This window comes from Fusarium odoratissimum, assembly GCF_000260195.1.
Source record: "Fusarium odoratissimum NRRL 54006 unplaced genomic scaffold supercont1.10, whole genome shotgun sequence".
NCBI lineage: Eukaryota > Fungi > Ascomycota > Sordariomycetes > Hypocreales > Nectriaceae > Fusarium > Fusarium odoratissimum.
Window position 1 is genome coordinate 862,497 of NW_022158696.1, and position 16,290 is coordinate 878,786.

General features: G+C 49.4%; 3 protein-coding genes across 4 annotated transcripts; all 3 read right to left on the bottom strand.

The window, feature by feature from the left end:
* Positions 1-501: 501 nt before the first annotated feature.
* Positions 502-1,056, bottom strand: FOIG_07207 (uncharacterized protein; the record flags this gene model as incomplete). Its single annotated transcript, XM_031206653.1, has 1 exon — positions 502-1,056. The coding sequence occupies one exon, from the start codon at positions 1,054-1,056 to the stop codon at positions 502-504; it is 555 nt and encodes a 184-aa protein (XP_031063772.1).
* A 2,198-nt stretch (positions 1,057-3,254) lies between these two features.
* On the bottom strand, positions 3,255-6,081 carry FOIG_07208 (uncharacterized protein). The gene is made up of 2 exons (XM_031206654.1): positions 5,675-6,081; positions 3,255-5,619 (listed from the first exon to the last, which is right to left on the bottom strand). The coding sequence occupies exon 2, from the start codon at positions 4,155-4,157 to the stop codon at positions 3,735-3,737; it is 423 nt and encodes a 140-aa protein (XP_031063773.1). The 5' UTR covers positions 4,158-5,619; positions 5,675-6,081; the 3' UTR covers positions 3,255-3,734.
* Positions 6,082-9,285: 3,204 nt separating this feature from the next.
* FOIG_07209 (CMGC/DYRK/DYRK2 protein kinase) lies at positions 9,286-15,524 on the bottom strand. 2 transcript variants are annotated; one of them, XM_031206655.1, is made up of 3 exons: positions 14,998-15,524; positions 11,796-14,841; positions 9,286-11,744 (listed from the first exon to the last, which is right to left on the bottom strand). In XM_031206655.1, exons 1-3 carry the CDS (start codon positions 15,057-15,059, stop codon positions 10,662-10,664), a joined length of 4,191 nt encoding a protein of 1,396 aa, XP_031063774.1. In that variant the 5' UTR covers positions 15,060-15,524; the 3' UTR covers positions 9,286-10,661. The 2 variants fall into 2 exon arrangements, with proteins under 2 accessions (XP_031063774.1, XP_031063775.1); XM_031206656.1 differs by having other exon boundaries at positions 11,796-15,524.
* Between the last annotated feature and the right edge of the window lie 766 nt (positions 15,525-16,290).

Genomic DNA, 16,290 nt, shown 5'->3' on the forward strand with positions numbered 1-16,290 from the left:
TTTGATTCGAGGCGGAGGCTCTGTAAGCTGTGAATTGTTTGACTTTGCTGTGTGCGATAGTCGCTTGAGCCACTGGCTTTTCCATAAATAGCTCATGATAGATCCCGAGGACTGACTGCGAATTGGTCTATTTATATTTGTAGCTAATAAGCTCTGGTCTTCCAACCGAGATAAGTCTGGACAATTCACGTCGTGAGAGCTGTTGTTTTGGTCGTATAAGCCATGCAGCTGTGTGTCTGACGATGCCATATTGGGTAGGCATGTGCCTGTGTTGAGCGATGAGAAGCGTCTAGCATCCTGGTCACCAACACTTGAAGTGTTCGAAAAGACCACATCTTTTTCTGGAGGAGCGATCCTTTTGCCCTTGGAAGCACTTCCGCCAGGACAGTTTATGCTTGTCTTTTTCCGGCTCTTAGTAGTTGACATTTTCAAACAATTTCTGTAATCGCCCAGAAGGAGGTCAATGGTTGGGCGCACTTTCACCGGAAGAGATTGGGACTTCTAGTCTTTGTTCGACAAGACACTTCTTGATCTAGGCGAGTTCTGTTCCAAAGTTGGCCGCTGGCCAATCTCGCCTCGTGATGACTTTAGGTCATTGTCGGCGCACAGAATCCCTGTAGTCTCCGGAATATCTTCAACTTCGTGTTCATTCTGGCCACCCACCGAAGATTCTAGACGACTGTGCTGTATTGCCATCCCGTCCTGTGATAAAGAAGTTTTGTGGTAAAGGGGGGCAGGTATAGCGCCGAGGATATTTAGTGTTTCTGCTGAGGGTTCGAATTGCCGAGTCTTTGCAAGAGGAGTCGACTTATTTGTGCCAGAAAACTCTGAATCGGTCAATGGTGATTTAAGATGACCAAGAGATACGGGGTCATGGTTCGCTCTCAACTCTTTGATAGCCTCTGATCCCATATCCTCGCTTCTTGGCATGTCCACGGATACGCGTGAACTTGGAGGAGGGGTTTGATCGAAGCCACCAACGCCAGTCCCGATGTAATCATCAGAGTTCCCTTGAGGGAGAAAGGCCCGAGTGTGGCCAATGAGGTTAGAAAACATGATGGAGTTTCGCGTATCGTGTGCTGAAGCAGACGGCCGTATCGAATGTTGGACGCTGGTGACGAGAGTGTATCGCGATGACGAGGGGATTTACGCCGTGGAATTGATGTTCTACTAGACGCTGTGTTGGGAAAGGTTGACTTTGAGAAGTATTGTTGACGATTGTTTGAGTAGATGTAATACTGGATCAAGAGACTCGGTCATCGAACACGAGGGCATTCCCAACAAAGTCTAGATTGAACACGGGGGGAGAATAAAGATGAATATTAATGATTCTATCATTTATGTAGAGAAGCGGTTGCTAGGATGCGGAAGACGGAAATGGGAAAAGGGTGAGAGGAGAGGCCGTTGTTGATGGTGTTGATGGAGAGTTACAAGTCACAGTGCACACGGTAAGGCCACTGAAGGGTTGATGGCGGCAGATGTGCTAGTGCAGTTTCCTTTGCCAGTTTCGCCCAACCTGCCTTCCATTCACTTTCCCTTTCTCTCATCATTGTCATTATGCGGGAAGGAGCGAGTGAATCAAGGCGAATACCTCGCTTCATGGCATCAGATAATACAGTAATATTTCAGTTTGGGCCCGAGCTCATCATGACAACATGTTGAGCTGCACTGTCAAGAAACCTGACTCGCGTGTAAGGCTGAACATGACAATGAGTCTGATGTGATCGTAGCCGAGTTTCAACAAAGGACCCTACATGATACAGCCCTGTTGCATAGAGAGGAACAAAGACCCAGCGACTCATTTGGCTGTACGTACATCCCTTACAGAATGTCCCTTACTCACAAGCGCCAGCCGCCTCAACCCCCTAGCTGGGACGGCCCACCCTTGTCCCCTCCAGAGGAAAAACGCCTTGAGCACTCCACCAAACGTCATGCCCCTGCATACAAACAGCCCGGCTTCGGCAAGCCAGGGATCGTCTAGTTTAATTCTTGGGGACTCTGGCCGTCAGCATGGAACCCGACCTCAGCCGTTTCTGACAGCTGAGTCGTGCCATTCCTATTTCGAACTAATCCCTGGAAACTACCGCGATGTAGCGTTACTACTTTGGCTCACCTCAGCCCTTGATGAGTTCTTTAAGCGATAGACGAATCATCTTTCCATGCTCGTCAAGTTCAAAGATGCAAGCTTCAGGTAGCTCTCCATCATGTCAGCATCGTTTTGTGCTGGCCAATTGCACCTGAGAATCCGGGTTCCCCTTATACACTGCATATGACATCCAACCTTGAGCTCGGTTGTAAGCTTGCGATGCTTCTTTGCACGGGATCGTTACATCCTCCTAGGATTTGAATCTCGATCGTTGTGCTCGTGTTGGGAATATAGCACTCAGCAGTATAGGCTATCGAGTGCTAAGCGATATCTCGAGTCTTTCCGCAACGAAGTTGCACGGTCAGGTCCGAGTAACGTAGAAGATCACCTTAATTGATACACAAACTCCTTGTCTATCTACCCAAAACACATGCCCCAATATCCTTGGCAACCCGACCGATCGTCTCACACCCTGGAATAGTTCCCTGCATGGCGCCAGTGCGCCTAATCGCGCACCGCCCGCAAATCACACAAGCCCCCAGCCCTCCTTGTAATCTGCGTCAAAAGTTTCCTGAGTAAAACAGCCGAAATCCTTCTCAAGGCTGATTGGCCTTACTCTCGCCGAGCACACCCATCCTTCCCGCGTGGCTCGATCTGGCAATCTACCGGGGTGGATGGCCTAATAATAGGACACGCTAACCTCGGACGTCACTACCATTGCCGTGTCCATGGGCTTAGACAAACTATCGAAACTGCAACTGCTACTGCAAGGCTGTGACTCAATCTAGTTGATATAGGTGTCTTTTAGCCCTTTCTGCCTTGTCTGCACGACGCATAACTCAGCATTTAGAGCTGGTGGCTTAACTGAGGCCTCCCCATGGCACATCTAGCATTGCCGTTGCAACGTTTTTCCAGCGCTTTGAAGTCTTACACCTGTGTTAGAGAAAGTATGTAAAACCTTTGGAGATATGATTATAATGTGCACGTATCCCTTTCGGCCGAGGCTTTCAAGGCTTGGTTGTGAAGTTGTGGAGAAGTTGACTTCATACGGCCCACTTTGCCTGATGATCGCGAGGATGAGTTGAAACTAAGCCTCAGCAAAATAGGCACCAATCATACTTTCTACTTTTGGATATTCATGCTAATTTAATGATTCACGAGAAGAGTTTGAGAGTATTAAGAAGAGGTAAATTTGTCTTTTTCCATGTCGTGGAACGTTCAACGTCACACTTCCTGTTGCTAGTTGTTCGATTGGGAACCCAGCTCCTAAGTCAAGAACATATGTACCACATGACAAGGGTGACTGTTGCAATCAATGCTTTGTTATAGGCCCAGGTGATGCAGTATGAAAACAAAAAGAATACACCGGAGATTTCGAAAGATCCTCTCCAAAAGAAATGAAATAATGGCCAGCCATCCGTTGTCCACATCTAATGCTACAAGCATTTTAGTAAGCCCCGCCAGTTCAAATGCAAACCATGATAAAAGTCCCAGTGACCCTAAGATGTGGATCGTCTTTTGTCAAAAAAGACATCCATGGAGAAGAAGAAGAAGAAGAAGAAGAAGAAGAAGAAGAAGAAGAAGAAGAAGAAGAAGAAGAAGAAAAAGAAAACAAATAGCAGTACCGTCGTCCGGAGGCGGAGACTTATTACCAGTAATGTCTCAGCCCTTGATGCTCAAGAATAGAAATCCCACCGTCTAAAATCGCCGTGAGGCTCTCAGCACCTGCTCTCCCAAGATATAACCCAATGTCGCTGTATCCTGACTTGTTTCCAGCCAAGCGAAAATGAAGTGGCACCAAAACAATCCATCGCTGTGCAAAGGGGGAAAAGGCCAAATAAGTAAACGCCATCTGACAATGTGAGTTGAGAGATTTTTCGTCCGTTGATGAATGCTGGAGCCGACCAGCAAATAAAGAACTACCGGCAAGTTCAAGAAAACAATGCCGTGAGTTAAAAGAAAGAGAAGAATTGCTTGCGAAGGGAGAACAGCAATGCGAGTTGCTTTCCCCTACCGAAAAAAGGCATTCCGTCGTGATCGTTTTCATGTCCATATCATATCTCATTCCCATGCCCTCGGCAACGTTGCTGTAATCTCCATAACAAAAGTGGTCATCCACAAAACGAGGAGGCCCCAATGGGCGACGACAGAGCGAGAAAGTCTGCGAAAAGGATACGCCTAGCGGTGAACCTCATTCGGAACTCCACCAGTCCAACGAAATCCTGCTAGCAAAAAGGAGAGCTGCGATGGGTTGCAGGAGAGAAGGTAAAAAACCCAGTCGTCGAACTTGAATATTATCAGTCTTGGAGAGCAAGATCCCACTGCCGAAGACAGAATCGTTCATTGATAGCTCTTTGAGCTCGAGTAGCCACTGTGGTAGCCACTGTCTGAGTAGCTATGTGGTGATGCATACTGAGCACCATGACTCGAGTGTGCAGAGCATAGGTAACCAACGAGGATCGTTCGCTGCTGGATAGGATGGCCTGGGCGGCCGTATGCTGCGCAGCGATCAACAGCATGGGTGTAGTAGGGGCATCGGCAAGCCGAATAGAGCTCGACAAGTTGATAGCACATGGTTGTGGTGGTGGGCCGTGAAGTTGTTGGCCTGGTGTCGTTGGTTTAGGATACAGGAAATTGTACACCCAGTAAGATGTCTAATATGTGAACCAACAGAGGATGAAATCGAACGTGGTCGGGCTCGTAATGAAGACAAGGGGCACTGAACAAGGAGGATGAAGCTTAAAGGCAAGGCAGTGAGAATCAATGGAGAAACGCTTGCTTTATGAATCTTGTGAATAGAGAGATAGGAAGTGAGGATAAGACAATTAACTTCCAAAGAGGCATCGCAGCCTTATAGGCCTGCTTGTAGCCTGGATGAGAGCATCGAAGGTCATAAAGACACGCCCCGGTTCGGGGCTTTTCTTGACAAACAACACTCCCCAAGAACATCACCAGGATGTGTGTCAAGGCACCAGTGACGCCAGAGACGCCAGTAAGAGTGCGTGAGAGCAATAGCCGCAAGTTGAGTCTGACTGTCTTGACAGGTGACAAAGGCTGGGGCGCGTCTATTGCAGGCTTGGGATAGTGTAGACCCACTGCTAAAGGACCAAAGATGCCTTGAGCCTGGAGGGGGAGGGGGTCTAAAGGACCTTTGAATTTGGGGGCTTTACTTTTTTCGGAGGCTATGGCTCCTAGGACCTTGTGCGTCAAGTGCCCTGTGCTCCGATTTCGTCTGTTTCATCGGGTGGTTCTTGTTCCGAAGGAAGCCAGAAACATGCCTTAACTCAACTCATCCATTGAGTGAGATTGAGAAAGCACGGGCTTGCTCTCAAGGCGCAGCGCAGTGGGTGTGGATGAATGAGCCTGGCTACTGGGTACCCGTACCGCATCAACTGGACAGGGATCCAACAGCGTGCGCAGGGGTAGTCCGTAGTGCAAAGCCTATAGTCCTGTAGGTACATACAGCATAGCAAGTGCAGGGAATAGGCGGCGACAGGCCATAATTAACTCCATCCATAGGTTGGAGGTGGTTCCTGGGTTCGGTGTGAGGAGTCATCAATTGGCCTGAGACAGGGAGGTTGAATTGACCTGCAGCAGGGCTGAAGGGGAGGGTTACAGACCTGGAAACAATGTGATGCAATGCAATGGCGATAGTTGAAATTGCACCCTCTTCCACTATCATACTGCATGGTACCAGCATGGTACCTCCTGTACGTATCGTAGCTGCATGTATGGGCGGATTGAACGACTTTGTCTTGATCGGCCGAGGGTGACTTCAAAAGCTTGTGACGGCGACCATCCTGTTACCGTTAGAGAAACACCATCAATGAATATTGGCGAGAGATGCAGGCTTATGACGTATGCGAAATGATAAGACATGTAATCAAGAGGTCTAGACCCATGCAAGAACAGAAGCGCACGGCATTGAGGACAAAGGATGAGATGCGCTCATGATGGATATGACGAGGATGTATCAATCAGGGTCTTTTCGTTTGTGGGAGGATTAGGACGTGGAGAAAGAAATTACGGAATGGCATCAAAATTTAGGGGACTTTGGAGAGTTAGTCATTCAAGGCAATGGTTCGCCTGGCTCCTCTTCCCCAATGAAAAGTCGACTTATAGTTACACTTACCCAAATAATACTACTACCTCTAGGTACATAGGCCATTACACGTGCCCTCGAATACCAACAGGCAGATCAGGCAGAGACTCTATTCTCGTCCTCAATGAGTAACAATGTTTGCTCCTCTCTATGCCATCATCCTCCCAAACGCAGCACGATGGGACTTTGAAACACGCAGCAACACGACAGCAAAACCCCAGCCACAATATCACTAAATGATGCCTGAAATGCCGTATCAGGAATGCAGACCGTCTGTCTGCCACCCAATCTTGAAAGATTTCTAACCAAATAAATCACCAAGATCAAGTTTCCAGATACCTAATAAGTGCTACAATATCAATACCAAGATGCGTCTAAGACAGCGTCACACGCAGTACCACTGCTCAGCGCTAACCCTTGCTGCTCGGCACTTATGGTGATGGTGGGCAGGCCTTGCTGCGCCTAACGTCCCGGTGCTAGGGCACTGGAGTTCCTGGAATCTGATGTGGTTTCTCTATTTCTTGTTTCCCGTTTCATACCAACAAGCATTAGCTAATTCCAACTGTGCAATAGGAAAAAGCCACCATCTCAAATTAGAGTCAGGGAGCTACCGACTAGCGGGCCTAGAATCGTATGGGTCTCGATCATTACCCAGGGGCTCATTCTTTCACGATTCCACAGATAACATTTTCGACACCATGACAACTCTGTTCCATTACAACATAGCTCATATGCAGAATCAAACATTCGCCTGTTCCCTAGATGGCCATGTTGCTGGGTTTCTAGTCTATATGCCCCCAGGACGAGATATACTTGTCATCTTGGGACTATGACTTTTTCAATATTGCCTACCTTATGAACCGATATCGATGGAAAATGGTAGAAACGGATCAGACTCGGAACCACAATTTTAAGAATACTACCCGCCCTATCACCTGCTGACAGTCATAGCGACAGGGTCCCCTGTCCATCATAAGGCTGTGTCTGCATCCCCCCCAGGCCTTGGCAATGCTTGCACTCTTCATAAGTGCACACTTGGGTCGTTGCCAACTTTGAAATAAACTGACGTAGAGTCGCGGTATCTGATAACACTTTCATACCGTAAACATGATGGATAGTGGTCCTCGCGAGTCTTCAAAGTGGCGTGAAATCGTATGTGGGCTCCTCATTGTTGCAGCTTGTAAAGAAACATAGGGAGCAAGTGTAATTGTTGGGGAACTCATCGAGTGTACGTCTGATGATCCCAGATCGACCAAGAACCCCCCCTCCAAGACCAAAGTGTTGGAAACTGAGCACACCTCAACTAAGTCTGTCATAAAACATTTCCGCGCAACTGACATGCATCCACACTACCACCATTATCCCTGAAAGTCTTCCGAGTACTGTGCAGGATTGACCAGTCAGCACTACTACACAGTTCGACATTCACTCTTTACACATGAATCCAAATGTGGAGGCAGCCGGCCCAGCCTTGCATTGGTGGCTTTCTGGATGCTCAGGTACGTTTTCTCACCCTCGAGTGATCTGGACAGATGCCTCATAACGCTGACAAGTTCCCGAAATTTTCACCGCTCCCTACCTCATGTCTTACCCAAAGGTGCAACCTGAATTCCTATTGGAACGGGAAACAGTGTTACCTGCCGCGGCAATAGGATACCAGGCATCTGACTTTCTTAGGTCAGCATTCTGGCCTACCTCACGTGGGCTCCGGGCAGCGAGTTCGCTGACATCGGGGCCTTGAGAAGACGTGCCGTATGGATTGTGAAGATAACGAGAATTCGGTGTTTTGAATCCCGCATGCCTGTCGGTTGAGTGAGAAAGAACTTATGTTCACGTCATCCACGTTGGGCATTTATATTGCTTTGAATGCACAGCATAGGCCACATCTACGATCTGGTTAACGCATTCCTGGCTCGAAGGAGTTCGAAAAAGACCTAATAGTGTAATGGATCTCTATGCAGGAGGCTCAAGTTGACTCCAACTATAGGCTAACGTTTACTGTTACATCACAATTCCATGAACGATAGTTAAATCTGTTAGAACGTACATGGAGTCGTACATAGGGCCAACACAAAATGTTTTGCTGAACTCAAGAATTGATCGATCACTACACAATGTCTCACTTGGCCACCACCATCGACGGTCCGTTGCCGTTACATGTCTTGCCAGAGACACCACCATTTGAAGAAAATGCTCAATTGGCTCAGGCGTAATCAACTCGTCCTGATTAGGAATCAAGTCTCAGGCACATGTTTCCTCTAAAGTTTGCCAAACTTCGCGATGAGACTGTTACTGGCATGGTATTGTGTGCCCATTCTCTCGGGATAGTGAATGCTGTAAGTTTATTCTTGGCAAACACCCTGGTTTACGGTTGAAACTGAGGAGTGCCAGAGTCAGACGTCCCCTATGCAGAACCAAAAAAGGAGTCATAGGTAAACAGGCATCAGAAACCACCCAGACTAGAGCATCATCGCATGCAGGATAAGAAAAAGGGCATCAGTGACTGGCCAAGTAAGGTCCAGTTAGACGCCGAAACAATCCAAACAGTCTGGGGGAGAAGGCAGATGACGAGCGAGCACGGACGAAAGCCAGAACCCTCCATCATTGTCATGGTTGCCCAAGATGTTCACTCCTCGTCTGCCTAAACTGCTTTGCTGCTATATGATACGAAAAGATTGCGCCTTTGCGCATAGTCTGGGGGTTTAGAGTGCTATGATCATATCGTGGAAATCATTCTCTACTCAACACACAATTACCACACAGATCACGCATGTCCAATACGGCCCTGACGGCTTACTATCATCGTCATGGAGGGTTTGATGACCTCACAGTCATGTCGCACAGCGATTCAAGACCTTCAGCCTCGTCCGAGAACCTATAGAACAACCCTGTCGTCTGCGGGGAATGGGTCAGTCCCATGTTCATCCGGCGACCGCACCCAATAATCGGAGCCCGGAGAGGGGCGCCACTGCATGCCCCACGGGCTGCGCCTCCCGCCGTGGCTTGCCCCCCCGTTGTTCGTCCCGGAGTCGCCGGCGGAGAAAGCTTGACCTACAACATATTGTTCGGCCATATCATGACAACTTCTAATCCTCATCTGTTCTCTTGCAGCGACTACTTAACGCCCAAAAAAGTCATACCGGTTACAATAAGACGCAAGGCATTCTGATGACCCACCTTTGTGCATCTTGATTCTTTCTAGGGACACTCATATTGAGCTCAGTCTGCCTTGGACTCATGAACCCAACTAATACGATACCGGCACACATGCAGTCGTTTGAGCATACTGTGACAGATGTCAGACTGAACTCTCGGCCGGACCCGTTTCTAATATTAAGATGAACCCAGCTCCCGTCGTTGATTTGCCAATCATCTTCACATCCACCCCTTTCTGAACATCTGTTTCCCACTCGCCGAGACCGACGTTATTGATCAAGGGGCATGGCTCCCTGCACCATCGCCTAGCTTTTCCATTTGGCGGCGCGGCTGTTTGCCGATGCGTTTACATCCTCAACCCTACCCATCTTTCCCTTCCAGCGAAAGATGTCGCCGCTTACAGTTAGCACAAGACCGTTACATGAACCCCCCGGCACAACATTTGCCGCCATGCCTCGCGCCTCTTCTTTTGATCTTGACGCAGCCGCGATCCTATTCGTGATCCTAGGCGTGGCCCGTCATCTGTCCGACATCATAAGGCGTAAGGCTGATCTGCAACCGCGGCGACGTGTCTCGAAATTGTCCCATCCTTCGAGCTTCGGAACCTCAGCTGTTTGACGATCAAATAAGCATCTGACGTCGTACATGTTAGCGGCTCTTGCACAAGCACCAATAATTGTACTCATGGAAGGGAGGCCTCAGTCAATAATCAAGAGTCAACAATGAATCTAGCCTCGAATGTTCCATTATGAGTAAAGTTATCTGAATGCCTGGAAGGCTCATTGGTGTTAGCCATACTCTATCTGGGTGTCCGAACCCTTCTTGCGAGCCCCCTTAACTTCTATACTCTCCGATTCGATGCGGACAACGACATCTATTGAGTTGAGTTGAAACAGTCGTCAAATCTCGTGATATACCCCCTTCCCAAAACAGTTGCCGCCCAATCTCAAGCTAAGTTGACTCACTAATCACCGTCTCGTTGTATCACGAATTTGCCTCCCGCAGATCCATCGCAAAGGGGCCGGAAAGCAGACGTCTTTGGTCATCGTGTAGGCGTGGTAACAAGGATTGAAATGAATGATCGAGATGTATCATGTGCCCCAATCCCATCTTCCCTCTTCTGCATCCTCCATGCCTTCGCCCACCCTCGTAAAATCCATGCAGTTTTTGTTTGTAAGGCGAAGACCAAAGTCAAACTGTCCCTGGCAACGCCGTTGCATAGTGCATCAGTTACCCAAAGATGCACAATGGTCAAAACAAAATGTTTAACGCAACCTGAACTCCAATCATGATAAAAAGGCATCCTCCAAATAAAAACTATGTTCGTCGACTCATTGCGGCTGTTGCACCCGCAGCGGCCAGGTCCTGCTTCGCGCTCACACTCCTACCAGCAGCTCGAGGCAAGCCACTTGCTCCTTGTGCAAGTCCAGTCGTACCAGCGCTCGTTCGTTTGGTTGGCATGGAGCCAATAGGTCCCGTGGTCCCGGAAGTCTTTCGCACACCACCAGAGACTAGTTTGTGAGGGCTGGCTCCGGTTCGCAGAGACATTGGGGGTTTGGCACTAGCACCTGGAGGTTCTGGGAGAGGCCGTGGCGTCGAAATTGTGTTATGCCGCTTCATGGGTGATGATTCGCGAGTTGGCGGCATACGAGGGACGGGCATCTTACGCCCAGTAATGAACTCGTGCCGAATCGCGTCCTCAGGTTTCATGCGTCGTTCGGGGTCCCAACGTAAGCACCTATGCAGAAAGTCTATGAAGACCTCGTCGTCGCATTTGAGTACCTGGCCTAGAGTTTTGGAAGAAGGGCGACGTCTGCGGCCTTTAGACGATACTGTAAGACGGGGTTTGCCCATTGAATCGAAGAACAGTTTCTTTCGAGTGCTCTTTTCAATCAAGTGCTTTTCAGGAGGCCCAAAGACCTCCATGATACAGGCAAGTTGCTCTTGTTCGTTTTCTCCAGGGAAAATAGGGACCCCAGTATATAGTTCTGCCAGGATACAGCCAACGCTCCACATGTCAATCGGCATACCATAGGTCATGCCAAGGATGACCTCTGGTGATCGGTAGAAACGAGACTGAATATAAGTATACACCTTCTCATTTTCAAAACAGCTGGAGCCAAAGTCAATGACCTTGATTTCCGCATGAAGGGGATGTCGCAAGAGAATATTTTCGGGTTTGAGATCACAATGAATGACTTTGTGCTGCTTGAGCAGATTGAGTGAGCTGAGAATCTGCTTGGTGAAGCGCCGAATGATCTTGATAGAGAATCCTCTGAAAGCATGGGCTTTGATGAGCTCGTAGAGATTCATGTCAAGTAATTCTGTAGAGATGCAGAGATGACCACGGAAATAGAAACTTTGTGTAAAGTTGACCATGCTGTGCCTATTCTTTGGATCCTGTGCCAAGTTAGCATAAATATTGAAGGGTGAGTAGTGACTCTAGCTTACCCATTCACGAAGCTTTTGCAGAATATTGACCTCCACAAGAGCTTGTTGATGGAATCTTTTCTTGTTCCTTATGATCTTGATAGCTACCAGACCACCAGTCTTGTGATCAATGCATCGAACGACTTGTCCAAAGCTTCCCTTTCCGAGAACATCAATGATCTCATATCGATATGCAAGGTGGTCTCCAGGCACAATGGTATAATCGCCACGCTCGTCGTCGTATCCAAAGTTGGGTGCATCAGACTGGAGATCGCCTACAACCTTGTGGGCGTTCTGTGTCCCACAAAAGTACACATCGGTATAGTCCACAATTTCGCCCCTCTCATAAATATTGAGCATGGCAATACGAATTGCTTCGTGAGCGCCAACTCGCTCTTTGGGGGTGGCTCGCTTTCTGAGCGCGTCCAGGGTTCTAGCAGCAACATCCGTCTCTTTGCGCCTGGAACCCAACTTAGCCATCTCTTCTTCTGCTGCCATATCATCCTTGTCGAGGTCTGCAGAGTATGAGTCGGGGCCCTTCGACATGCCAGAAGAATTCCTGGGGCGAAGGATTTTCTGCATAACTGAAGTATTTCGACCAACGGGCATTGTTGAAGGGTCTGGCACTGTTTTTTTCGCAGTCCAAGATTCGCTTTTTGTCTTGTCGTGGGAGATGAACCCATTGAGGCTTCCACCAGAGCTCTTTCGCCTCCGCGACTCAAGATACCCTCCAGGAGGCTGCTTCACGGTTGGGGAAGGACTGGCTTGCTTGAGAGTTGACAGGTTGTTTAAAGTGGAGGAGATAGGGATCCTGGGAGGAGGCATAGGTTCCTCTGGCTGCTTCGCGCTGGCTTTCTCAACCACATCTGTAGGGGCAGTAATATTGCTCTTGGAGTTCCCACGCTTCCAAGAAAGACTGAGTTTTCGTCGAATAGAGCTCATGGAGGAGGGTGTTTGTGGCTCATCCAGCGAATGTTCCGGTTGAGGAGATTTGGGGGTTGGTTCTGCCTCTTTAGGCGCGCGAGGACCCGTAGGCTTCTGGTGGATTTGATCTTGGAACATGTTTTCATCCAAAGTCATGAAGTCGGCTCCCGTCTTCGACCTCTTCAAGAAACCATGGTCCGCGCCGCCTTTCGGTAAAGAGGATGACAAGAAAGGTGACATGCTTTGCTTGTGATCAAGTTCCTTGAAAGCTAACGACGATTCAGTCGAACTAGCGTCAGGAGGTGTAGGCGTGAGATGGGTGTGATGAATTGAACTGCTGCTCCTGAGAGATGGAAGCTCAGGAGTATCGCCATGGCGACTTTTGGCAAAGAAGGAGCTTTTGGAAGCTGTCATAGGGGTTGTGGGAGTCTTTGGCAATTGCCGGGCTGGTGGTGGAGTTTCGTGCCTATCTACACTGCTGTGGTCTTGCAACGCTGCAATCTTGTTAGCAGTTGGGGTGCTCAAAGGTCCCAGGTTGATTGGTGGCAGTCTTAGAGGTTGCAGATGTCGCTTATTTGGAGGAGTGGCCTTGCTATCAGGCTCAGCGGCCACACTCGGCACATAGCTCTTTCGCGCGCTGGGCTTTCTCTGAAGCTTCGTGGGCTCAGGAAAGACAGGCATAGAAATGACTCCAGTAGAGTTTGAGTTCATGCCCATGACATCCATGTTGCTAAGCGCAGTCTTTTTCTTCTCCATGAAATAAGTGTCTGCGGGCGAGTCTTTCGGCGACTCGTAGGCTTTCGGTATAGCAGGGACAGGCGGAACATATTCGTCATCATCAGTTGGAATAGGATTGTGGACTGTCGTATGTTTTGGTGCAGGCAAGCGTGACGTAGATGAAGACCCAGATATACGGTGTAACGATCCAGTTGATGTTCTAGCCGAGTTCAGGCTGAAGCCAGAGTTAACTGATAGATTTGAGTTGAAGGATTTACGGTGGAGGTCTGGGGTAGTTCTCGAGGATGATGGGGTACCAGAAGTTCGCCTTGGAATCATGGAAGGCGATTTCGATTCAGCTCTCTCAGGTTGATTGTTCATCGACACTGGTGGTGGAGGCGGAGGGGTGGAAATCTGACCAAGACTCAATGACTGTGGCATTGTTGAGAGTCGCTTCATCCTCCTTGTATCAGTGGGACTAATTGTCCTCGCGCCGAGGCCAGTCGCATGTGATGAATGGTGGGCGCCGGGCATCATCGAAACTCTCTTGTTGGCGGAGGACGGCGTGCTCAATCGGCCTCCGACCCGAGGTGATCGCGGGGCCAGGGTCGAGTGTCGGTTCTGCTCTGGGGTGAGGGTGTTACCAAGACCAAGGTTGGTTTGATTTGGTCGTGGTGGCGGTTGTACTGATTTGGATTTCGCAGCCCTTGAGTTGGGAAAATTTCTTGTATTATCGAGCCACGATGGATTGCCGTCCATAGAAGCTCTCGTCGAGCCGGCAGGCGTCCCTTCAGAGAAGAGACTGGGGCGCCGCTTCTGGGGAGGTCGAGCTCCATAGTCCCCATCGCCAACAATTCCTGGGCCGATCGACTTTCGAGGAGGTTTTGGAACGACGGTATTGGAGACAGGCGGGTATTGGCTTTGTCGACGAGAGCGTGCAGCGCCCGGCCCGTGGATATGATCAGTCGGACCAGAAGCACCGGAGGCATTGGCAGGCGGTCTGTTAGAATTACTAGGTCGACGCAGTAGCGAGCCTGATCGAGCGGGTCGAGTGCTGGTTTGGACAGCAGTTCGAGTGGCAGCACCATTCGATGACGGAGCTACTTGAGATCTAGAAGACATACTGGCGTTATCTACCCCGTGGGTGTCGAGGATGCCCCCTTCGCCGTTGGGAGACGGGAATTGGGTCAGTTTGAAGTCTGTTGAAGCGGATTCGATGCTACTCTGTAAATCGTCGAAGCTAACAGAGGGCAAGAAATCGAAAGAAGCAGTCGAGTCGTTTAATTGACCTGAATCTCCATCACGACTAAAAGAAAAAATGGAATGATTATTGGAAGGAGTTGCGCTGAGCATTGGATCGTCGGAGGCAAAGCCAGGGTTCGTCGAGGGGATATGTGGTCGAGGCTGAGCGTTGGCGGTTTTGCCCCTGTCACAAAGAGATCAAGGTCAGCTTGGCCATGTGCAGAAATGCAGGGCGATAAAAGACTTGGATATGACAATGACAACGGTACGCACAACACGCATTGGCCAATATGTCAAACGAACGAAACAAACAGAAAAATGTCAGATGGAAAAGGCTCACAATCGCGTTGGAGAAAAGTTGGCTGGTCGAGGCCCAGCAGGTGCCTTGTGGTCGCGGCTCATGGGGTCCAAGGTCGAGGGGCGTGGCTGGCAATGCGACGAAGGTGGATTTCACGGGGTCGGGTCGCTGGCACAGACTCAGTCCGGTCAGGGAGCTGAGCGTATTCGAACGGCTACCTCATTCCGGAACCGATAAGAGTATTGAAGTGCAAGAGAGCAGACAGAATCAAAGTCGGAGTCAGTGAGCGGTTGGCGACAGGCGAAAAGGAGCCCGGAGCGATTGATTGCGGTGGGCACCCCGAGAAAGGGATGGTACAGTAAGATGCGAGATGGAGTAGAATAAAAAGATGGAGTCGTTAAGTTGGTTAGGTAAGGTTGTGTTTTTTTTCTCAGGATGGGATGGCCTTCCCTTAGGTTCATGGAACACTGCTATAGGCGGCCACAGGCAGTTCCGGAAGGAGGCATGGGGAATACCTGCGTGCTAGGGTGCCGGTGCCTCTTTAGGTAGCGGGCATCACACTCTCTAGCGTGTGAAGAAAGGCACCTGAGAGGCTGATATGGTGGAAGGGGCCTCGTGAAAGAACATCACGGTTGATAATGAACAGTGGACACCGGATCTCGACACGGTAGACGGGCAATTTAATTGGCTACTAGAGCTTTGAAATTGGTCCCTGGATTAGGTGCGGGCAGAGGTGGAGGTCCCATACCGGTTGTCGAGATGCCTTTTACCGCCATTTAAGTGGATGGAAGGTACCTGTATCTTGGGCTCATTCCACCCGTATCAGATGTATCTTCCCCAGCATGTAACCTCATAATGCGGTACCTCAATAACGTCCCCTTACACTATTAGCCTCTCCCGAACTCAACGATGCATATTGAGGAACGTCAACCATTCGTGATAGAATATGGGACATTCTCTGAATAACAATTAAATGCCAATCCAAATCCGGGCCAAGGACCTCACGCCCCTGGATGCATTTGTCGCGTTTTATCGTCATCTCATTCCAAGCTACCTTACCTACTTTACTGCTACCCTGCTCTGCCAGCTGGTCTCTATAACGCATCCACCACCCGATAATGAGCGGCGATGGCGGTGGTTTTAGGTAGAAGATTTGCATGGTCAGTGGAGAAGACAGCGGTATCCCGAATGAATGCTACCAGCCATACCATCCACGCATAGTGCCGAGTCGCGTGAACCGGTTGACGCATCAACGGGCACTGGCGCGATGCGCTACCCAGGTCGACAACCAGTGTTTGTATTGGGCCGTAATCGGATGTTGACATTGGAGCTGAG